The sequence below is a fragment of the Sphaerodactylus townsendi genome, linkage group LG01, assembly GCF_021028975.2.
Source record: "Sphaerodactylus townsendi isolate TG3544 linkage group LG01, MPM_Stown_v2.3, whole genome shotgun sequence".
Lineage (NCBI taxonomy): Eukaryota > Metazoa > Chordata > Lepidosauria > Squamata > Sphaerodactylidae > Sphaerodactylus > Sphaerodactylus townsendi.
This window is the reverse complement of record NC_059425.1, coordinates 18,926,076-18,947,966: the sequence shown is the minus strand read 5'-3', so window position 1 is coordinate 18,947,966 and position 21,891 is coordinate 18,926,076. Positions and strand designations below refer to the sequence as shown.

Sequence of the window (21,891 nt, the reverse complement as noted above, 5' to 3'; positions counted from 1 at the left end):
CATCTGGAGTGCCAAAGGTTCTCCACCACTGAGTAGGCCTATCTTGGATCCCAGAATTGTAGCAATCCCCACTACCACGCAATCTCCTTTGCGGGTCTCTCCTGATTGGCTGGCATGCCGTGTCGGGGCGGGACCTTTACGACACAAACTCCTCTTTCTGGCATCGAGGCCAAACAGGATGTGTTCTGTGCAAGGTGTAGGGCAACGCTTACTTCGCATTGGGTGCTGAGGCGCCCCAACGTCGTGTCCAGCTGCTGATTCTGCTCCTTCAGGGCCCCGTTCTCTGCCTCCCATCTGGCCTGCTCCAGCTGCAGACTCGTCATCCGGTTCCTCAAGCTACGAAGCTCCCCCTGGAGGTCATCTTGTGTCCTTTCTGACTGTGCCAGTATCTGCTTCACCCTGTGGAAGTGACCAGGAGCGTCAAAAAAGTTGTAGAAGGCTACAATCCCGTGTCCCAGAGCAGCAAAGTCAGGATCCTGGAAAGCTCCATTTTTGGCTGGCCTAGACCAGTGGTGGCGAACCTTTGGCACTCCAGATGTTATGGACTACAATTCCCATCAGCCCCTGCCAGCATGGCCAAAGGTTCGCCACCACGGGCCTAGACTATACCCTTGACAGGATAAAGATGACAGTGTGGTCACGGCGGCTGCAAAATGGTGGCCGCAGCTTCACTTCAGTAACACAGTGTAGATTCTTGCGCTGTGTACAGATTTTTCTAAAGCAATGTTTATAAAAATCTGCACAGTCAACCAAATCGCCGGTAGTCAATCCGAAGCCTTGCTGAGAAAAACCCCTACCTGCTTCCACCCATTTTCTAAAAACACTTGGTGGGCACCAGAAAAGGTTTTGGTGGGCGCCATGGTGCCCTCTGCTACCACATTGGGGACCCCCTGCCCTACGAGGCTGCCATAAGCAGGCTGTGATTGGATGGCCCTTCCCACCACTAAGAGTCAGTCGATTCCCAGCTCCCTTTACTTGTCGTGCTCCTCCGTCAGGTGGCTGTGTTGCTTTTTCAGCTCCTGGTGATCTCGCTCGGCTTCCTCCAGTCTCTTCTGTTGCCCCCGCACCACCTCTTCCCTCTGTTCAAGACCAGCTCTTTGCCCCTCCAGGTGGTTATGCCTGTAAGTGGGAAAGATGGAGGGACCAAGCTGAATCTGAGCTAGGCCAAAGCGGCACTTGGGAAGGCACACGATGTTCATCACGTATGCAATTATTTTGCTGGAGCACCTATAATTTACTAGTTCCGCGTACAGAATGATGATAATTTTAAACAGTTAAATGGGTTTATGGTGGATCCCCACTGAGAAATTAAGCCGGATACACCCCAGTTCCAAAAAGATGCAGCACCTTTTTATCACAGTTTCTCCCTCCCCACTGCAGCCTCCCTCTAGTGAGGACCTTGAAGTCTATCGTGGTCTCAAGCAGCGAAACACTCCCCACGAACGCGCAATCTGCTCAGCGGATCTTTTCTTCCTCGTCCTGATTGGCTGTTGTGTTGGGGCGGGAACTTTTTTTAAAAAAACTTTTTTTGCACATCGCTACGTTGATGCGTAGCCAGAATTTCCCCGCCTCTGCGTTTCATCAGCTTTCTTCTGATTGCGTTGGAGTGGGAACAATATTCCGTGCTCGGTTTGTTTTCACGTGCAGCTTCATAGATGCGCAGCTTCATCATTCTAAACCAGTCGGTGCTACGCGTGTGTGCATGTTTTCTGTTCCCCTCCCCACAGAAGCGTTTCTTCATAGCCACAGTCAGCGCTCAACAAAAAAAAAAGGCTGTGCGTGCTTTGCGCACAGCCCACTGCACTCTGATTGGCTGGAAGGCTCCACATCACTCCCTAGGGCAGGAAAAATAAGCCGACTCTGTCCCCTGAATCTCCCCACTGAACCAGCCTTGGCACGTTTTTCAAAAAGCTGCACTTCCATGCAGGTTTCCGAAAAATGCGTGATAAGGGGGAGGGCATGCGCCAGAATCGGGATGAAGCCACGTTCAGCCCTTAAGCCGTAGGGAGTGCTTGCAGAAACCGTGATTTTTGCCATGAGTATCACAGGATAATTTGCCCAACCTGGATCTGGCAACCTGGATCTGGGGAATCGACCTATATCTCACTCTCATGCGTGAACTGCCTCCTTGAAATCACTGCAACCAGACTGCATAAATCTGGGATCAAGAGGTCAGACCTCCGAGTCGGGGGAACATGACTCTTTCTAAAATCACCTAAGATTTTGCAAGGTCAGCAAAGATTGGGCTGCCGAGTTCCTATGGGAGATTAATTGCCTTTTTATCCAGCTAGCTCACACACCTGTTCATTCTGCCTCCCTTGTTTGATAGGGGTGTTTGAAAAACCGCCAAAGGGAGATTCAGAGCCAAAGAAAACTGGAAGTTCAGATAAAGAAGGAAGGGGAGAGAAATTAGTGGGGTGAATTTGCGAAAGCAAATTTGCAACCAGAAGAGAAGAAGAAGAGTTTGGATGTATATCCCTAACCCTAATCCTCTCCTGTAAGGAGACCCAAAGAGGCTTACAAACTCCTCCTCTTTCCCCTCCCCACAACAGACACCTTGTGAGGTAGGTGGGGCTGGGAGAGTTCAGAGAGAACTGGGACTGGCCCAAGGTCACCCAGCAGGCTTTGTGAGGAGGAGCGGGGAAACAAATCCAGTTCACCAGATTAGAGTCAGCCACTCATACGAAGGAGGGGGGAATCAAACCTGGTTCTCCAGATTAGAGTCCACTGCTCTTAACCACTACACCACCGCAGGTGTTCTACTGGCAGGTAAGATCTTTATCATTAACAATACTTAGCACTAAGTTTGTCAGGTTCCTCTGGGCACCAGCAAGGGATGAGGGCAGAGGCGTAGATATAAGGGGAAAGAGGGATTTGCTGTGCACCGGGCATGTGCCGGTGGGGGCGGAAAATTGCCCCCGCCCCCTTGCCCCACCTCGACAGGACTGGTCCCGCCCCATTAGCCTGGCCCGTCTTCAGCTGGCAGAAAGCTGCAGAAAAAGGTAGGGGGGGGGGCAGAACAACGCCCCTGCGGGGGGCGCCGCTGTGGGGGGTGGTGCCCAGGCACCATTTTGCCCTGGGCACCATTTTCTCCCCTTGCACCCCTGGATCGGGGCGGGGGTAGGGTTGCCAGATCCAGATTGGGCATGGATATTTAGGGATGGAGCTTGGGGACAGGGACCTCAGTGGGGTACAATACCATAGAGTCCACGCTCCAAAACATCAATTTTCTCCAGGAGATCTGATCTCTGTAGTCTAGAGAAGAGCTGTGATTGCAGGGGATCCCCAGATTCTACCTGGAGGCTGGCATCTCGAGCATTCACCTAGCATTTTCAACATTCAAAGTCCTTCACACACATTATCTGCCAACACTTCCTTTTAATCCAAAATTGTTTTACTAACTTGAATTGTTTTACTATAAAAGGACAAAGTCTGTTAATGCTAGCTACATGCCAGCTGCATTCACAACAGACTTGTAAGGTAGGCCAGAACTGCTGAGTGTGTGTGTGTGTGTGTGTGTGTGTGTGTGTGTGTGTGTGACAGACAGACAGACAGACAGACAGACAGACAGACAGACAGAGAGTGTAATATGTGTAAGGATCCTTAGTGAATTCATGGCAAAGGAGTCCCCAGGTCTAAGCTGATTTTCTGAGCTCGCTGTACTAACCCTGGTTAGCCCCCTCCATTCCCATTCCGTCCCACAGCTTGCAGATTCCCTTCCCCAGGGTTACCTGTCCTGTAGTTCGCGGTGCTCCTGTTCCAGGCTGCGCAGCGCCCCCTTGAGGCTAGCGTGCTTACCCAGCAGCCCCTCCAGGTCAGCTCCCTGCCTCTCGTGCAAAACTGTCAAGCGGTCGTGGTCCCGCAGGAGAGCTTCATAGCGGCCCCGCCACTCCTCCTGTTCCTGGTGGGCTCTGCGAGATTCTGCCTCCAGGCCGGCCAGCCTTTGCCGCAGCTCCAGGGCCTGAAAGTCCAGTAATGCTTTTTGGGAACGCAATGCTGCTGTCTCCACCTGTCAGAGCAAGGCGTGGGTTTAAGGCCAAGGCGCCGAAAGGCAAGGATGGAACTCCTTGGGGGCAGGGAACATTTCTCTCCCCAGCCCATTGTTTAAGCTGCATTTATAACCTCATCTTTCTATTCGCAGTACCTTTCAAGTGGCATCCAGAATGATGAAACCCATTGACAACAAAATAATATGAATAGCTCATGAGAATCATTCATTCATTTACCAACAAAGCCCTTAGTGGCCTTGGACCGACATATCTGTTTTAATGTGCTTATGAATCCTGGTTTGGCATTCTCATTTTCCTCCCTTCTAAATTGCTGTTTCTTCAGGGTGGAGTGGGGGGGTGGGGGGGGAGAGATGGTTCAGTTCTGTATCTGTTCTGCACCGTTCAGTGGTCCATTCGGCACCAAACAGCTTTAAATCCATCTTATCTCCTTGCAGATTTAAACTGCAGGTGTTCAATGCTGGACTTAAAGCTGTTTGATGCCAAGTTGACCCCTCAAGGGAGCAAAGCACATACAGAACTGACCCCCCTTCCTCCAAGAAACAGGAAATTCCTGGAGATTTTGAGGGAAGTAGCTGTGGATGAGGGAATTTGGGAAGGCATTTTACCGAGAATCTATGGTACACCATGGGGTTCACCTTCTGAAATTGCCATTTTTTTCCTAGGGGAACTAATCTCTGTAGTCTGGAGATAGGTTATAATCCCAAGAGATCTTCAGGCCCCACCTGGAGATTGGCAACCCTATTTAAGACTCAACCCTCCTTTTATTTATTTTATTTATTTATGGGATTTTTATACCGCCCAACCCCCGGAGGGCTCTGGGCGGTGCACAACACAGATTCTACATATAATATATACAAACAAAAACCCCATTAAATTAAAATTTAAAAATTTAAAACACAGCGGTAAATTCAATAAAAATGGCGTCAGCAATAACCCCAATTAAACCCTTCCAAGGAGTGGGGAACAGAACAAAAAGTGAGTCCCCTAGATGACAGGGGGACTCCGAAACCGGAGGAATAAAATAGAATAGAAGGGGCACCTTCCAAAACATTAGCCCCTAGCTCTGTGGAAGGATAGGTGTCTAAACTTCAAAGGGTGATGCTTACTTGCAATTCACCATTCTGCTTCTGCCATCTCCCGCTTTCTTCCTTCGCCTCGGACCTCTGACCCTGCAGGCTCAGCAGCGCCTCCTTCAGGCTGCTGACTTGCGAGTCCAGCTGGCCCAGCTGTGCTGTAAGTGCCAGTTTCTCATCCTGGAGAGCAGCGTTCTGTAAAGGGCAGGACCGGTCTGAAATGAGGAAGCCACAGCAAATGTGGAGCTTTCCCCACCTGGCACAGTTCAATGGCCTCCTGCAGGTATCCACATTGTACTAGTCAAGAATGGGGTTCTGGTTCAGGGAAACTAGACACCCACGTAGGCCAGACCAATTACAAGAGCCCTTGCTATGCTAGAAATAGGGTGCAGGTCCAAGCCCTTCTAGAAAGGCTATCTTTCCAGGCAGGCGTGGATGCATGCCCGAGAACCGTCTTCATTTGTAAAGAGATACTTTCATCCCACCACACTTGGGGAGCAGAGAAACCTGCAACCAGACTTTTCTCCGCCTGCTTTAGCAGACATCAAACCCTTTCAGCAGCCAGTTACAATCCCTGCACTGATGCCCTCTCAACCGATGCAACCAGCGAATCACAGCAACTCCCTGTAGTGCTTTGGAGTTCCTTAAACAGCACTGAAGCGAATTGAGATACGTAATCATTCCCGTCGTTGTCAGTAAGTGGAGCTATGGCTTTATTTTATTCTGCTGTTCATGAATGCTGTGCTTCGAGTGACTTGTGAGAGCTGCTAAATTGACCTGGGAATGTGGGGAGGGAGTAGGCTGGGGGTGGAATCTGGGCACGAGATCTAGGGACGTCTTTCAATCCTGGTCCCTGTAAACTCACTCTGTATTCCACTTCAGTGAGATTCACACTCAGGGCTTCACTTTCTGTATTGGCCTGGAAGGGGGGCAGGCAGGGGGAAGGCTGTTTCTGTCCCTCGGTGCTCTGAACTGTAGGTTCTTCCAGCGATGGAGGAACAAAAGAACTTCTCTTTGCCTGGAAAGAAAAAAAACCCAAGGTTGATTCTGGACTACAACTGACCTACCGTGTTTCTCTGAAAATAAGACAGTGTCTTATATTAATTTTTGCTCCCAAAGATGCGCTATGTCTTATTTTCAGGGGATATCTTATTTTTCCACTCCACAGCTGCATGCTCTGGTGTTCTGTTCGCCGGGCATGCTTCCAAACAAAAACTTTGCTACGTCTTACTTTCAGGGGATGCTTTATATTTAGCACTTCAGCAAAACCTCTACTATGTCTTATTCTCAGGGGATGTCTTATTTTCGGAGAAACAGGGTATTGCAGAAACTGAAATTGCTCAAGATTTATTTTTCTTTGGCTCCATCATCAACCACAGGGAGACTGCAACCAAGAAATCAGAAGGAGATTGAGAATAGGAAGGAGCTAGAGAAAACTCTTTAAGGATGTGTTGCTGGTGACCAAGATTAAGGTAATTCAAACCATGGTATTCTCCATTGATATGTACGGGTGTGAAAGTTGGACAGTGAAGAAAGCTGATTCCTTTGAAATGTAGTTTTGGAGGAAAATCTGACAGATACCATGGATCGCCAAAAAGACAAATCGGTGGATTCTAGAACACATCAACCCTGAGCTCTCTCTAAAAACTAAAATGACTAAACTGAGGCTATTGTACTTCAGCCATATTATGAAAAGACAAGAGTCATTGGAAAAGACAATAATGCTAAGAAAAGTTGAAGGCAGCAGGAAAAGAGGAAGACGCAACATAATATAGATTGACATGCGAGTGGGCAACATTTAATATACATACACATTGCAGTGCCAGCCTCTGCTCCTAGAGGGAGCTGGTGCAATTTAGTGGGCTCAACTAACAATAAGAGCCTAGAAATCTGAGTTCAAATTTCCCTTCTGTCATGGCTGGCATATCAGACAAGGCTTTATGGTTCACTTAATTCAGAAGTCAACTCAGCTGTAGTTGACTGTGTGAATGAGGACTCTCTACTACTTATGGTTAGTTGAGGATCTATCAAGCTAGGATCCAAAGCAGGTTTAATAACCATAGTTGGTCTTAACAATGGTTTTGAAAGACTGTGTATAGGCATCCTGGCTTAATCCTGGTTTGTTCTCTGGCGATGCCACCCCTGGCTATAGACAGAAGGAAGTCAAACCAGCATTTGTTAAGGCAGATTAGATTTTGAGTGATTGCTTGTCAGCTGAATCTTGGGTCCCTTCCGCACACACAAAATAATGCGTTTTCAAACCACTTTCACAACTGTTTGCAAGTGGATTTTGCCATTCCGCACAGCTTCAAAGAGCACTGAAAGCAGTTTGAAAGTGCATTATTCTGCATGTGCGGAATGAGCCTGGGTTTCACAAACTAACCATGGTTAAAATAAACTTCAACACTATGTCTGTGCCATGTCAAGCCACAGTTAGAGAAGCTTAACTATGGTTTGGTACAATATCTGGTTGCAATCAAACAGTAAACCAGAATCACAGACCTTGGTCTGGAATGGACTTGTAAACCATGGTCTGTGTTAAACATGGTTCAATGCAATGTTTGAATTGACAACCCATGTTAGCCACTGCCTCTTCGCCTGCAGAGGCTGCGGCATCAAGCAGACAGAACTGAACTGGTGAAACTAAAGCAGTTAACAAAAGCAGGTCTGAATCACGGGCTGTCTTCTGTACATTTTGAAGTCAAACCATGTTTAGTGCAAACTAGATTTATTATGGTAACTGCCCCTGGACTGTGATACTTTATTTAACTTTATGTCTAAGCCCCTTCCGCATTGTAGGAGTCGACCTTAGATCAACTTGGGTCTGATCCGAGTCCTCCGCACAGATGTAGCTGCCCGGATTCCTCTCGTGGTCTGACTACCTCGACTCACCCCCCTCTCTGCCCCGTTGAATTTCCTCGGTAGGAAGCTCGACTGGGGAGTCGAGTCGACTGGCGGACTCGGGTTGCACTCAAGCTGAAGCTGGCCGAGTGCGGAATCTCCGTCGCCTCGACTCTGCCAGCCAGCCAATCACAGCTCAGTATTTTGCCCATGCGCAGAACAGGAGACTCGTGGCAGTGGTGAGAAGCTTTGGGCATGTGCAGAAAGGGAGACTCGTCCCAATCAGAACGCAGCGCAGGGAGGTGGTCCCGCCCTCTGAGCTCGGCTCCGGAGACACGAGTCAGCTTCTGTGCGGAGAAACGGGAGGACTCGAGCTCAGGTAACTATTCCGCCAACACAAGTCGAACCTGAGTCGCCTCGTGTGTCAGGAAGGGGCCCTAATAAGCAAGGCCTGGCTGTGAGGGAAGGTGGCATGGGACAGCCCAAACTCGTCACATCTTGGAAGCTAAGCAGGGCCAGCACTTAGAAGTGAGACCTCCAAGCAAGAGGAAGAAAAAGACCTCCAAGCAAGAGGAAGAAAAAGGAGAGGTTTTTTGGTACCCTGTTTTTTCTCTACCATAAGGAATCTCAAAGCAGTTTACAACTGCCTTCCCTCCCCCTCCTCAAACACCTTGTGTGGTGGGTGGGTGGGTGGGTGGGACTCAGAGATTTCTGAGGGAACTATGGCTGGCCTTAGGTCACCCAGCAGTCTTCATGTGGAGGAGTCTGGAATCAAATCTGATTCTCCAGATTACAGTCTGTCGCTCATGTGGAGGAGTGGGGAATCAAATTTGGTTCTCCAGATTAGAGTCTGTCACTCTTAACCACCTCACCACACTGGTTTTGGCAATGGCAAACCAGCTACATTTTAGGGTTCTGTTATAGCCATATGTGGACGGAATGTATAGAAGTGAAAAAATTTTGGACAACTGTAATGTTATATATCGAGAAACTGGTGAAGATTAATATTGGGATAAATAATGATTTAATGTTCATGGGTGTAATGGAGGATAGAAGGGTAGATAAAAAAATATAGCTACATGTATAAAATAATGATCAAAACAGCACATGCAACTATAGCTTTAGGCTGGAAAGAAAAGAAAAAATGGACAATCCAGAAATGGTTGGAATATATCTGGGAACAAGTGACACTGGACATTTTCGATATAATAACAAAAAATAAAATGTGGCAAGATAAACAGAGCGAAATTTTGAAGATATGGACAATATATACGGACTGGATGAAAGAAGCTGGAGTCAATGAGGAGATACGGGAGAAGAGATTACAAAGAATGAACTTACTGCTGTTTGTTTGATAAAACTATGAAGAAAATACAGGGGGGAGGGGAAAAAGGGGAAAATGTATTGTTTGAAAATGAATGAAGAAGAGTATTAATATAAAATGGAATATTCAAATGATACAATAAAAAATTATTTAAGAAAAACATTTGAGGGTTCTGCAAACCTGTTGGATTTACACGATATACACAAGGGTCAATGAAGGAGCACCATTGCAGCTTCTCACCTTCTGAAGGTCATATGTAAGTTGCTGGTTGAGAGAATGCAGTTCTTGAACCTGCCTCTTGAGGGTGCTGTTCTCTTCCTCCAGCTTCTTCCCTGAGGAAGCTCTGTCTTGGAGCTCCTGATTTTCAACAGGGCTGGGAACAGGAGAGGGAAATGCATATTACTCAGACTTGCTAACTTTACCTGTTTGGGTAGCAGATGTCCACAATGAGCTTTGAAGAAGAAAGAGGAGTAGTAGCAGAAGGAGTAGTAGTCGTTTGGATTTATACCGAGGCGTATCTAGGCAAACTGGAGCCCATGGACAAAACCTGAATTTGGAGGCCCCCCCACCCCGTATGGGCGGCCACCCTTCCCCACCACGACCAAACAATGATTTTTTGCACCAGCTTACAAAACACCTCCCACCCCCAGCAAAACATACATGGTTCTCTCCCCACCAACTCTCTTTCCTAATTTTGACCTCACACCAACCCCTGTGAGGTAGGTTGTTAGCCTGAGAAACAGCTCCAAGCCAATGCAAGTGTATATTAAGCATGTAAGTCTCTCACAATTCACCCCAGCAAAACATTTACCAAATAAATGTCAGCATCATCTCTCACAAAACACCTCCAGTGGAATCCATCCCCAAACAGCATTATAAACTAGGGAGCCCAAACTCTTTTAAATCCACCTTAAAGGGAGAATCTGGGGAAATTTGGGGGGGTGCCTGCTGTCAGGGGTGCAATTGTTAAGCTAGCAGCACCAAAATTTCAGAGTATATTTAGGAGACTCTCTTGATGATACCACCCAGGTTTGGTGAAGTTTGGTTCAGGGGGGCCAAAGTTATGGACCCTCACAGGTGTAGCCCCCATCTCCTATTAGCTCCCATTGGAAACAATGGGGGATGGGGCACCCCTTTTGGGAGTCCATAACTTTGGACCCCCTAAACCAAACCTCACCTAACTTGGTTGGTATCATCAGGAGAGTCTCCTGAAAAATCCCTGAAATTTTGGTGCTGCTAGCCTAAAATCAGCGCCCTCTACAGGCCGAAAACTGAAAAAACACTAACAAATAGAAAAACACACAAACATACCTGAAATTTTTGCACCCTCCACTAGTGGGGTGCCCAGGGACATAGGGTACCCCATGTCCCTAGGCAAATACGCCACTGGATTTATACCCCACCTTTCTCTTCTGTAAGAAGACTCAAGGTGGCCTACAAGCTCCTTTCCCTTTCTCTCCCCACAACCTTGTGAAGTAGGTGCAGCTGAGAGAGTTCCAAAGAACTGTGACTAGCTCAAAGTCACCCAGCAAGAATGTAAGAGTGCGGAAACACATCTGGTTCACCAGATAAGCCTCCACCACTGAGGTGGAGGAGTGGGAAACCCGATTCTCCAGATTAGAGTGCACCTGCTCTTAACCACTACACCACGCTGGCTCTCTATCTTCCTGTGGTGTTTGGATCCTATCTGTCAGCTTTTATCTAATACATTTATCCCATTGTAGAACTGCCCTGACAGTCAGAAAGTTCTTCCTAAAGTTTGGTGGAATCTCTTTTCCTGCACCTTGAATTCATTACTCCGTGTCTTAGTCTCTGAGGCAGCAGAAAGTAGAGCAATCAGTTTACTCTGAATGGTTGTGAGACTCTCCCAACAGTTGTCAGATATGCAACATTTAAAATCTAAGATGAAATGAGACAAGCAGACATAGCAGGAAGTTACTAAGATGCAGCTGAATTAATTAACATGTGCCAGAGACAGAATGTGCAAGAGTCCATCCTTGTAACCGGCTGCCAAAACAAAAGGATATAAACAAATAACATGATGATCATTATTTTCATGATCTACCTATTTCCTATAAGGTTAACAAGGGAGGTTTGGAATATGCTGCCACAGGAGGTGGTGATGGCCACTAACCTGGATAGCTTTAAAAAGGGCTTGGACAGATTTATGGAGGAGAAGTCGATCTATGGCTACCAATCTTGATCCTCCTTGATCTCAGATTGCAAATGCCTTAGCAGACCAGGTGCTCAGGAGCAGCAGCAGCAGAAGGCCATTGCTTTCACCTCCTGCATGTGAGATCCCAAAGGCACCTGGTGGGCCACTGCAAGTAGCAGAGTGCTGGACTAGATTGACTCTGGTCTGATCCAGCAGGCTAGTTCTTATGTTCTTATGTTTTGGGGTGTGTGTGGAATTGGTTAGCTTCTAAATAAATATATACGTTCAGCTAGTTTCAAGTCCAGCAGCACTGTAGAAAACAAGATTTTCAGGGTATAAGCTTTTGAGGGTGAAAACTCAGTTAACTTTGACTCTGGAAAGCTTATTCTCTGAAAATCTTGTCTCTGAGTTGCTACTGGGATTGTCTCAAAGGTGCTCCTGGGATTGAACCTAGCTGTTCTATGACAGACCAACATAGCTATCGTCTGAAACTATATAATAGAGCATTTTTCACATACTCAGATCTATATCCAAAGAGAGCAGTGAGATAGGGTCACAAATACAAGATAGCAATGCCTGCCAACATTTGAAAATTTAAAAGAGGCCGATTTCAACTCTTCTCCATGGGTCGCTCCCCACTCACCATTAGCCACGGGGTTTTCTCTTGTTCAGACGCGGGGAGCCAGGACGTTCCCCACATCCCCAGTGTCCACTGTGCGGCTGCGCAGAAATTGCCGCTCTTCCTCCTCCCTGGCGCGCGTCAAATCTGCTCTTCGAAAAACAGCAACATTTTCCCAAACCCCGCGCTTGGCCCGGGGTGGTGGGGTGGTGGGGAACCCGGAAGATGACGCGCGGTTGATTCGCAGGGGCGCAGAGCTTTCCGGCCAATCAGGGGAAAGAATCCTCCATTTTGTTTGGGGAGGGCGTCACCGTCAGTGCGCGGAATGAAGCCACATGAAGATCGGTAGGAATCATCATCGTGACACTCCTATATTACAATGCAGGCATTTCGAGACGTGTGCACAACGTGACCCGTGCGGACGATATTGTTCCCTTTGTTTGCGGTTTATTGCTGCAAATTCCTGGCGAATTTAGCTTCTGCAAATTCATTGTGAGGTGTTGCAGAGCAGACCAGAGTAGTTAGGTGGCGGCTATGCAAGAACTGATTTTTCACTTTTTCTTTTTTATGCTGGACATCCCGGCATGTGCAGACGTCTTCAAACAAATGGCTTCCCAAAGCTTCCAGCCTTTCTGATGACGCGGCAGACATCCGAGGCCTATCAAAAACGACTAATTCTCAGTCCCAGCCAATGAAATGGAGGCCCGCACTCCTCCATGACACACACCTGTGCCAGCCAATGAAAACGCTTCATTGCCTCTATTTCCACGAAACTCCCGTTCTCTGGTCAGCCAGCGTTAAGTCTCCTTTGTAAAATTGGCAGCAAATGAGTGGGGGTTGGGCAAATAGTCTCCGTGGTCATAAGCCGCGGAGGCTTTTCGGCGCGGGGACGCTGCGGAGTTGCACACGAAGAGGTAAGTGGGGAGCGACCCCTTGACCAGTATTTCTTTCCTCCTGACCCTCAACGAAAATGAAATTGTTCTTCCCATAGCAGATATTCTAACTCAGTAACCTAAGAAAAGTTCCTACATGAACTAATAAGGAGGGGGATGAAGTCACTGCATATTCTCACATTTTGAATCTAATGCATAAGCTAAAATGTAGTTTTCAATTCAGTTTTTTCATTCTGTGTTCGTCTAATCTAAATTGACATGCAGCTGATATCTTGCAAAGCTCCTCTTGTTAGCTAAGTTCACTTGCTAAAGAACTGAGCCCTAGGAAGAAGCTGTGTTTTGTTGACAATAGCTTCACTCTTGTGCGGTAGTTTTTTTGCTTATCTGAGTACAATTGCTAGTGAACAAAAGAGGCTTTGGAAGTGTATGCTAACTACCGGTATCTGGGTACTAATTGTAAGTTCTGCTTTTGTGTCCACCTTTTGCAATGCTTATCTGGTTTGATTGCGACACACCCTGGATTTCAACAGAAACCCTATAAGGATTAGCTTTCCTTTTCTAGTCCTTTTTAATACCAGATGCATAGCCATGTTAGTCTGTAGCTGCAGAATAAAACAGGGATCCTATGGCATCTTAAATACTAACTACATTTATTCTGGCATAAACTTTAGTGGGTCAGAGCACACTTCATCAGATACATGAATTATAGAATCCATCAAGATGGTTTGTAGATATAACTGAAAGGCAAGGGGAGGTACAAAACCAGATCTGATCTACAGAAGAACCTGTTTACTCAGAATGGGGTGTGAGATACTCCCAGAACTGTTGTTGCAGAGGCAAAACGCAAAACCTAGTGAAGGATGAAATAACACAAGTAGATGTAACAGGAAGTTACTAGGAATCCTCCAAGATATTCTGTCGCTGGTCTGAAAGATACAGCTCTCTTGTACAGAAACTTCTAAGGGAGAATCCAACATGAAATATCTGAATATGAATGCATTAACAAATTTGAGACACTGTTATCCCATCCCCTTGACCTTAACATGAACTTGGGATTCTTAACTAACTAGTGGTACTAGATGTTTATTTATTTATTTATTGGATTTATATTCCGCCCAATCCCAGAAGGGCTCTGTTAAGATGTTAAGAACATAAGAGCCATATTGGATCAGACAAACTCGCAGCCTTCCAGATGTTATGGACTACAGTTCCCATCATCAAACTTGCAGCCCTCCAGATGTTATGGACTACAGTTCCCATAATCCCCTGCCAGCATGCTGGCAGGGAATGATGGGAACTGTAGTCCATAACATCTGTTTTGTAAATCTTTATTAGAATTTCCCATATAAATACAATAATATATCACTTTCATCTACAATCTTACATCAGAGTTGTACAGTGTATAATAAAAAAGAACTACAAATTGCTTTAGTGTAACTCAATACTGCTCCTTTGTTTCTAGTTCTCATTCCCTCCCACTCCTACCCTCCCCCACTTACCACCCTTCACCCTTGACTTCCCCTCTTATCTATAAGATATTTCGTCTTTCTAAACAACTAATTTCTCCGTTTCCAATAATATAATCTAACCCTTCTTACCTATTTCAATTTATTATTTACATTTTGTACTATATATATAACAGAAACAGCGGTAATTTGCTTATCATACTAAGCTTTTTACTTCAAAATTTTACTGGAGTTATTGTGATTAGTCCATAACATCTGGAGGGCCGTGAGTTTGACACCTATGGTCATCAGACCAAAGGCCCATAAAGTTCAGCATCCTGTTCACACAGTGGCCAACCAGCTACCTCTTGGAAGCCCACAGACAGGAAGACTGCAACAGCATTATCTTGCTTGTGTTCCCTGGCAACCAACTTAAAGAGGCATACTGCCTGTTACATCAGGGAGTAGATATCCATCATATTTAGTAGTGGTTGATAACCCAGGCCTCCATCAATTTGTCCACTCCCCTTTTAAAGCCTTCCAAATTGGCGGCCATGACCACATCCTGTGGCAGTAAGTTCTACAAATAAACTATACACTGTGTGGTAAAATGCTTCCTTTTGTCTGTCCTGATTCCTGCCACCCTTCAACTTCAGTGGATGATGCTGCATTCTAGTATTATGGGAGTGGGAGAAGAAATATTCCAGCTAGACCAATGAAATCCTGGATGGTTCAGAAATTAAATGCTGCTCTTGTCCAGGAGCCTGACCCGGGTGGGCCAGGCTAGGTCAATGGTGTCAGATCTCAGAAGCTAATCATAGCTGCCCTGGAGACCACCAGAGTCACTATGTAGAGGCAGGCAATGGCAAACCACCTCAGTTTGCCTTGAAAATCCAGCAAGGTCCCTATAAGTTGTTTGCGATTTGGTGGCACTTTCCACCACTTTGTCTGGTTCTTACCTGCACTCCGTGCTCTGTAGCTCTTCCTTGGAACCACCTTCTTTCCTTAACAGCTGCTCTCTCAGCTGAGCCAAAGCTGTTTCCTTCTCTTCGCCCTTTGCCTTTACCCTCTGGAGGTCCTGCAAGAATTTCACACTGCATATGAAGCTGCCTTCCCATGGGGATATTCCCCACTGTGCTCAAAATGCTGCTGTGGCATTTGTGTCAAAGCTGGATTGGGAAAGATCACAGGAAAAAGACCAGAATATGGACAACTGCAGGACTGTCATGCAGATGCTCAGTCTAAGGGGAAGAAGGAACTGCTCCACCGTGGCAGGCTTGATGCGGCAAAACATCTACGTTGAAGCAGCCAGAAAAAAATAGTAGAGGTAGGGGATAATTATTTTTCACTCTCTCTGGCTTTTTCTGCACAGCACACATAAAATTTGAGGACAGAAAAAGAAGCGTTTTGAGGACGAACTCTGCACAGCTCTTTCCCCAAGACGTCTTTAGGACATTTTATTTCATCTCAACCTGTTTAATTGTGAAAATGCTAAATTAGCAATATTTTCCCCTAAGACGGCTTCAAGACGTTTCCTGCATGCTGTGCGGAGCTCAGGAAACGTCTTATTTCTCCCGCCCAATTTCAAAGCTCTCACTTTTGTCTCTCCACCATCTTTCATACCTCATTATCATTTTTTCGTTACTCGCAGAGATCCTCCGCGGTTGTTCGCCATTTGCTGAAGAAAGTTTTCCACGGATAGTTTTCTCCGGCTAGAATATATTGCCTGTTATTCTTCAGCATTTAAAGTATATGAATAAACTGAGTTTTGCCTGGGGATTCTGCGAACGTGTCGGTTTTTCCCCATTGTTTTGTTTTCAGTGAGGTGTCTTTGAGGCCACAAAGATAATAACCTCAAAGACATCTCATTGAAAAAAAAAGGGGGGGGGGAAGACACATTTGCTGAATCGCCAGGCAAAACTAAGTTTATGCATATACTTTAAACGCTGAAATGGCAGGCAGCTGTGATGCATGCAGAGGAAACGTCTGTGAGAAACCTTCCGTAAATGGCGAATGGTACGGAGGATCTCTGCAGCAGCAGAAAATGACAGGGAAAAGGAACTGGTTTTGCTGGAAATGCTTTAATTTTTCTGCACTTTGGGGACAAAAAAAGTGAAAATGGTTCTTTTTATTATGTCAGCAAGATGTTTTATTTTTGCTGTGTAGGAAAAAAGCCTCTCTCACACACGCTTCTTCCAGCGTATTCCACAGTATCTCATTGTCTTCCTTCCCTCCTCATATAAAATCTTACATCTATGATTCTAGTCCTCAGGGGTGAGTTAGCTTCAGTTTTCTGCAGTCTCTATTTTTCAAAGTTTTACAAGAATCCTTGGAGTCCACTGATGCGTGCCGTAAATTTATTTCAAAGAACACTCTTAGCAACTGTGTTCAGGCATCACAACAAGCTTTGGTGAAGCTAAAACTAGTGCATAAATGTGGTTGTCATGCTCTGCCCAAGAATAAGGTGACCAGATTTTTAGTATTGAAAAATGGGGCACGCGCGCGTGCGCACCCGCATGAGCACACTGCCTTTTGCGGCGGCACTCCCCAGCCAGGAAACAGGGAAGCGCCCCAGAAGGCACTGCGGCAGAGCGGGAGGCGCTCCCTCCTGTGCTGCCGCAGTGCCTTCTGGGGTGCTTCCCTGTTTCCTGACGGGGAGCGCCGCCGCAAAAGGCAGTGTGCTCCTGCGGCTGCGTGAAGCATGCCAAGCAGGAGCATAGCCCTCAATCGGGACAACGCCGTGTCAAAAACCAGCGGGATGCCGCTGGACACATCAGCGCAAAAGTGCCAGGCAAGAGTAAGTCCTTACGCGAAATCCGGAACCGGCTGGTCACCTTACCCAAGAAGGGAGCCATACACACGAGTGCAGCAAACAAGCTGTATTAGTGCGCAAATCACAACCTGGAGCTTGTTGCAATATCTGAGTGCAGTGAGGATCTCTTAAGTAGGGACAAGAGCCAACATGAGATGGATTGACTCACTTAAGGAAGTCGCCAGTTTGCAAGACCTGAGCAAAGCAGTTAATGATAGGGCATTTTGGAGGCCATTAATTTATAGGGTTGCATGCAACACACAAACACACACCATCTGTATTAAGTGACCCAGAGTTTGCCCTCTTTGGTTAAGAAGGAGGACATGTCTTGCTGGATCACACCAAGGTCTATTATTTCATCCAGCATCATGGGCCAGAATCTCAGCAAGCTTTTAGGTCCCCTGGAACAAACTGGTAAACCAAGATCTCCCATCCCTGTTTTATAAACATTCCAGACGCTCCCTCTGCCCCTGTTCTTGTCATGCAGCGCCCTCTGGTGGGAAAAAGTAAAATGACTGAGAACCAAAGTGGTATCAGAATAGCAAATCGTACTGATTAATTATCAGTAAGGTTAACCATCAACTTGCCAGAGACAAAGGTTGAGATCTACATACGCTAATGTCCATGTGAGCAATTGGTGGGGGAGGGGGGGATGTCTTGTCATAGTAATTCCTCACATCTCAGGGGAATCTGATTTGGAGAGTTTCTCCCTTTGCATAGTGGGTCCGCTGACATCACTTCTAGGGTTGCCAGGAAATGTTACTCTGGCCCTTTCCCCACTTACCGTTTGCTGCGCGCTACTGTCCCCAAATAGCGCGTGGTCCAGCGGTGCTCCCCACGAGTCCGGGCGGTGACAATGCAGCCGCCCCGACTCTGCGCTTTCACGTCCCCTCAGCGCGCGTCATTTCTGACGCTGAAGAAACGGCACCTTCTGACTGCCCCGCGCAGAGCTTGGCTCTCTTCTCTGCAGAGCACGGGGCAGTGGGGAACACAACCCCGTGGCGGAAATTGCTCGCGCTGGGAGTAGCGCGCCGCAAACCATAAGTGGGGAAAGGCCCTATGTTAGTAAAATGGTGATCCCTCAAGTTTTCACCTTCCCAGTGGCTGGCAACCCTACACAAAATGGTTGGCAGAAACTATAACTTGTCTTGGCAAATGCCAGGAGATTTTGAGGGCAGTGCCTGGAGACAGTGGGTTTTGGGGAGGATATGACTTCGTTTCTGGATGACGCACTGGGAATTTCTCCCAATTCCTACAGCATTGCTATGGGAATCATTTCCCCCTCCATTTTTTCTCCTGCTCTTCAATTTTCCCCCCAGGGATTAAGGGAAGAAACTTAACTGCCACAGTTGGGCAAACAGCAGTCCTAGTGGTGGTGAACCTTTGGCATTCCAGATGTTATGGACTACGATTCCCATCATCCCCTGCCAGCATGGCCAATTGGCCATGCTGGCAGGGGCTGATGGGAATTGTAGTCCATAACATCTGGAGTGCCAAAGGTTCGCCACCATGGTCCTAGAACAAACTGAGGTTTATGAACCCTTCTCAAACCATGATTTCTGACTCTAATGAAAAGGTCACAAACAATGAACCCCCTGATTGATTCACCTCCTGTGATACCAAAAATATTAGGATGTTTCCACATGAGGTAGATATCTGACATTTGTGTGTAAATACAACACTCCTGTGACTCACAAGCAGAAAGCTTGCAGCAAAAACAGACCACTAATTTATAGTTTTGTCTCCAGAACAGCGAAGACTGGCAGTTTGCTTTTTAAAAAATCAAATCCTCTGCTTTCAGCTGTATCATAGTCGTTTCCCCACTTACCATCGATCACCCTTGCTGCGCGCTACTGTCAGCGCACGTCATTTCTGGCGTGCTCCCGGGCTTCCTCAAAAGGCGCCGTTTTGAGGAGCGCCACGAATGATGCGCACTAGGGGGGCGCGAGAGCGGCAGCGTTGGGGCGGCTGCGTTGTCACCGCCCCTGTAGTGGGGAGTGCCGCAGGACCCTGTGCTACTTGGCGAGAGTAGCGCGCAGCAGATGGTAAGTGGGGAATCGACCCTAGATTCCACATGAGAAGCGGTATTTGTGCTACTATGACCATGGAGACTTTTACTAGTGACCCAAATCCAATTGCTCGATTACCTTCTCCAAGCTGGTTGACGCTTCACACTTGGCATTCAGCTGTTCCTTCAGGCCACCGTTCTCCCGTTCCAGCTCACTGACTCGCTGGGAGACGTCCTGCAGCTGGCTCAGCTCCGTCACCTGCTGCCGGCTCTGGGTCTCGAGGTGAGCGAGACGGAGTCTCTGCGCTACCAGCGCCTCTTCCTGGGCCTGTGCTTGTGCCTTCATGCGCCGGTTGTCCTTGTCCAGCTGCCGCCGCTGGCCTTCGACTTGGCTGAACGCCTCCTCCAAAGCCCCCTTCTCCACCTCCAGCTGTGCCAAGGTCACCTTGTACTGCTCCAAGCTGCGCTGCAAGGCCTCCACCTCCTGCTGGGCGTCATTCGTGCCCTCCTCCGCCAGACGAGCTTTCTGGGCCAGCCGGGCCCCCTGCAGCCGTTCGTCTTGAAGGTTCCGCCGGGCTTCCCCCAGCTCAAACTCAGCTTGGGTGGCTGCGGCCTGCAAAGCCTGAGCTCCGGCCTGCAGGGCTTCCCGCTCGCGCTCCAAGGCTTGGACCTCTTCCACTAGACGCCCAGCCTCCAGGCTTCTCTGCTCACGCTCACGCTCTAGTTTTTCTAGAGCTTCAGCATGGACCTCTTGGAGGCTCCTCAGTCTTTCCTCAAGGCTCAGAGCTCGAAGGGCCTCCGCCTCCCATTGTTGCTCAGCCTCCCTCAGTGAAGTCTGAACCTCTAACAGTGCATTTTCCATTCCTGCCAGCAAGGCTTTGGCCTCTTGCTCCAGCACCTGGCTTCTCCCCATCTCTGAGGCCAATCCCTCTGCCTCGCTCCGCTTCTCCTCAGCCTGCTGGTTCCGAGTTTGTGGCAGATGATTGTGAACGTCCGATGCCTTCTCTTTGGCCTGCAGATCCACCTAGATCAGTGATGAGATCCAAACATTTTAGTAACAGGTTCCCATGGTGGTGGGATTCAAACTGTGGCGTAGAGCCAATGGGGCTGGGCGGGGCATGACGGGGGCGTAGCCTGGCATTCCGGGGGCGGGGCATTCCTGGGCGTGGCTGTGGCAAGGGCGGGAAACGAATGCGCGCAGGCTGCCATGCACGCCGGTGCACCTCCTGCTAGACTGCTTCAAGGTCTGCGTGCTACTGCTGAGAGGAGGGCGTAACTAAGGCAAAAATCACGTGGCAAAATCACCCATTAGTAACCCCCTCTCGGCACACACAAATAATTAGTAACCTACTCTCGGGAACCTGTGAGAACCTGCTGGAATCACACCTCTGACCTAGATTTTCAGTGATCCGGCAAAAGATGAAACTTAAGAGTAATACCAAAAGCGTTCCCCACAAAAATCTCCTTTCTCCTCAATCAAGGCCATTAAGGAATATTAATCTTCCTAAAGGCATTTCTCGTTGTGGTGCACCCTCGCTATGAAACTCCCTGCAAGTGGAATCCACCTACTCCCTCACTCTTGACATTTAAAAGACTGGTGCCTATGTATTTGTGCAGGTGCTAGAAGAGAGCTGTTTTATGAATCTCTGCTCTGGCCATCTCTGTCGTTTTGCACCTGTGAAACTGCCAAAACGGATTGGTTGAGCTGGTGCAACAGCACAGAACGTTCGCAAACTTTCCAGCTTTTCAGGGAACCAAGCTGTTAAGAGTATTTGCAGTCTAGCTTTTCTGAGGGAAGGAAAAACAGTCCCTTTGACTGGGACTGAACCTCACCAGCTGTAGAAACAGGAGTGCTTTTATTTGAGGCGCTGATAAAACATAATTAGCTGCATCCACAGCAGTGCTGGGTGATCAACTGTAAGCTATATATTTTAAAAGATAAATGTCTTTTTTCAAAAAAAAAAACCCCTATCATTTTCACAGCTGCCTGCTCAGTGCTGCTCAAATGACATCAAGGGGCCATATTATTTCCTCACAGGGATTCTGAAGGTTGCATCATGATCAGGAAATTCAACAGGTGCAGCCTTGTTTCAAGGTTTTTGTTTCAGAAGACTATTCCTAATTGTTGAATTACCAGGACAGAGGTATCTGTGTTTTGAGATGGTTAGGGATTATTTTTCTAATTGTGAATCTTCATACTATTGTTTTTTTCAAAACAATTTAAGCATTGTTGATTATCTGAAAAGACAGGAATAGCCCATGGACAAATAAAGCACTGCAAATGTTTGTTGTTATTCATTTTGACATTGAAAGTGTTTATAGCACTTCCTACAATATTTTAACCAAAGCTATTACAATGTTCTTTTACCACCAGGCATACAGGTGCAGCCTTGCCCACCCTCTAGGGCTGCCGATTCCTTGTTTTCTATTTCATACCTCTCTGTAAAGAAGATCCATAGTTTTTAGCTCCTTCCTCAAGCTCCCAGAGTCGTCGGTCTTTTCCAGCGCCTCTTGCAGCCTCCTTCTCAATTCCTGGTTTTCCCGCTCTAGGGCAGGCAACCGGCCAGCCTCCATCACCTCAGAGCTCAACAACACGGGTACCTTGTAGGGTTCTGAAGAAAGGGAGAAAAAAACATTGCAAGAGTTGCCTCTGGGCTGAGTCCAAGAAGCTGAGAAGATTTTTGTGAAGGACAAAAAGGGGGTGAGGGCAG

At 47.3% G+C, this 21,891-nt stretch overlaps 1 protein-coding gene across 1 annotated transcript in view; it reads right to left on the bottom strand.

The window, feature by feature from the left end:
- CCDC88B (coiled-coil domain containing 88B) overlaps positions 1–21,891 on the bottom strand; it is a 62,981-nt gene that overhangs the window by 20,513 nt on the left and 20,577 nt on the right. The window contains exons 12-20 of the mRNA XM_048504204.1: positions 21,617–21,792; positions 19,320–20,204; positions 15,320–15,438; positions 9,489–9,621; positions 5,949–6,101; positions 5,117–5,278; positions 3,732–4,009; positions 976–1,119; positions 213–399 (exon numbers count right to left, since the gene is read on the bottom strand). Coding sequence (XP_048360161.1) covers positions 213–399; positions 976–1,119; positions 3,732–4,009; positions 5,117–5,278; positions 5,949–6,101; positions 9,489–9,621; positions 15,320–15,438; positions 19,320–20,204; positions 21,617–21,792 — 2,237 coding nt within the window. The remainder of the gene's footprint in view (positions 1–212; positions 400–975; positions 1,120–3,731; positions 4,010–5,116; positions 5,279–5,948; positions 6,102–9,488; positions 9,622–15,319; positions 15,439–19,319; positions 20,205–21,616; positions 21,793–21,891) is intronic.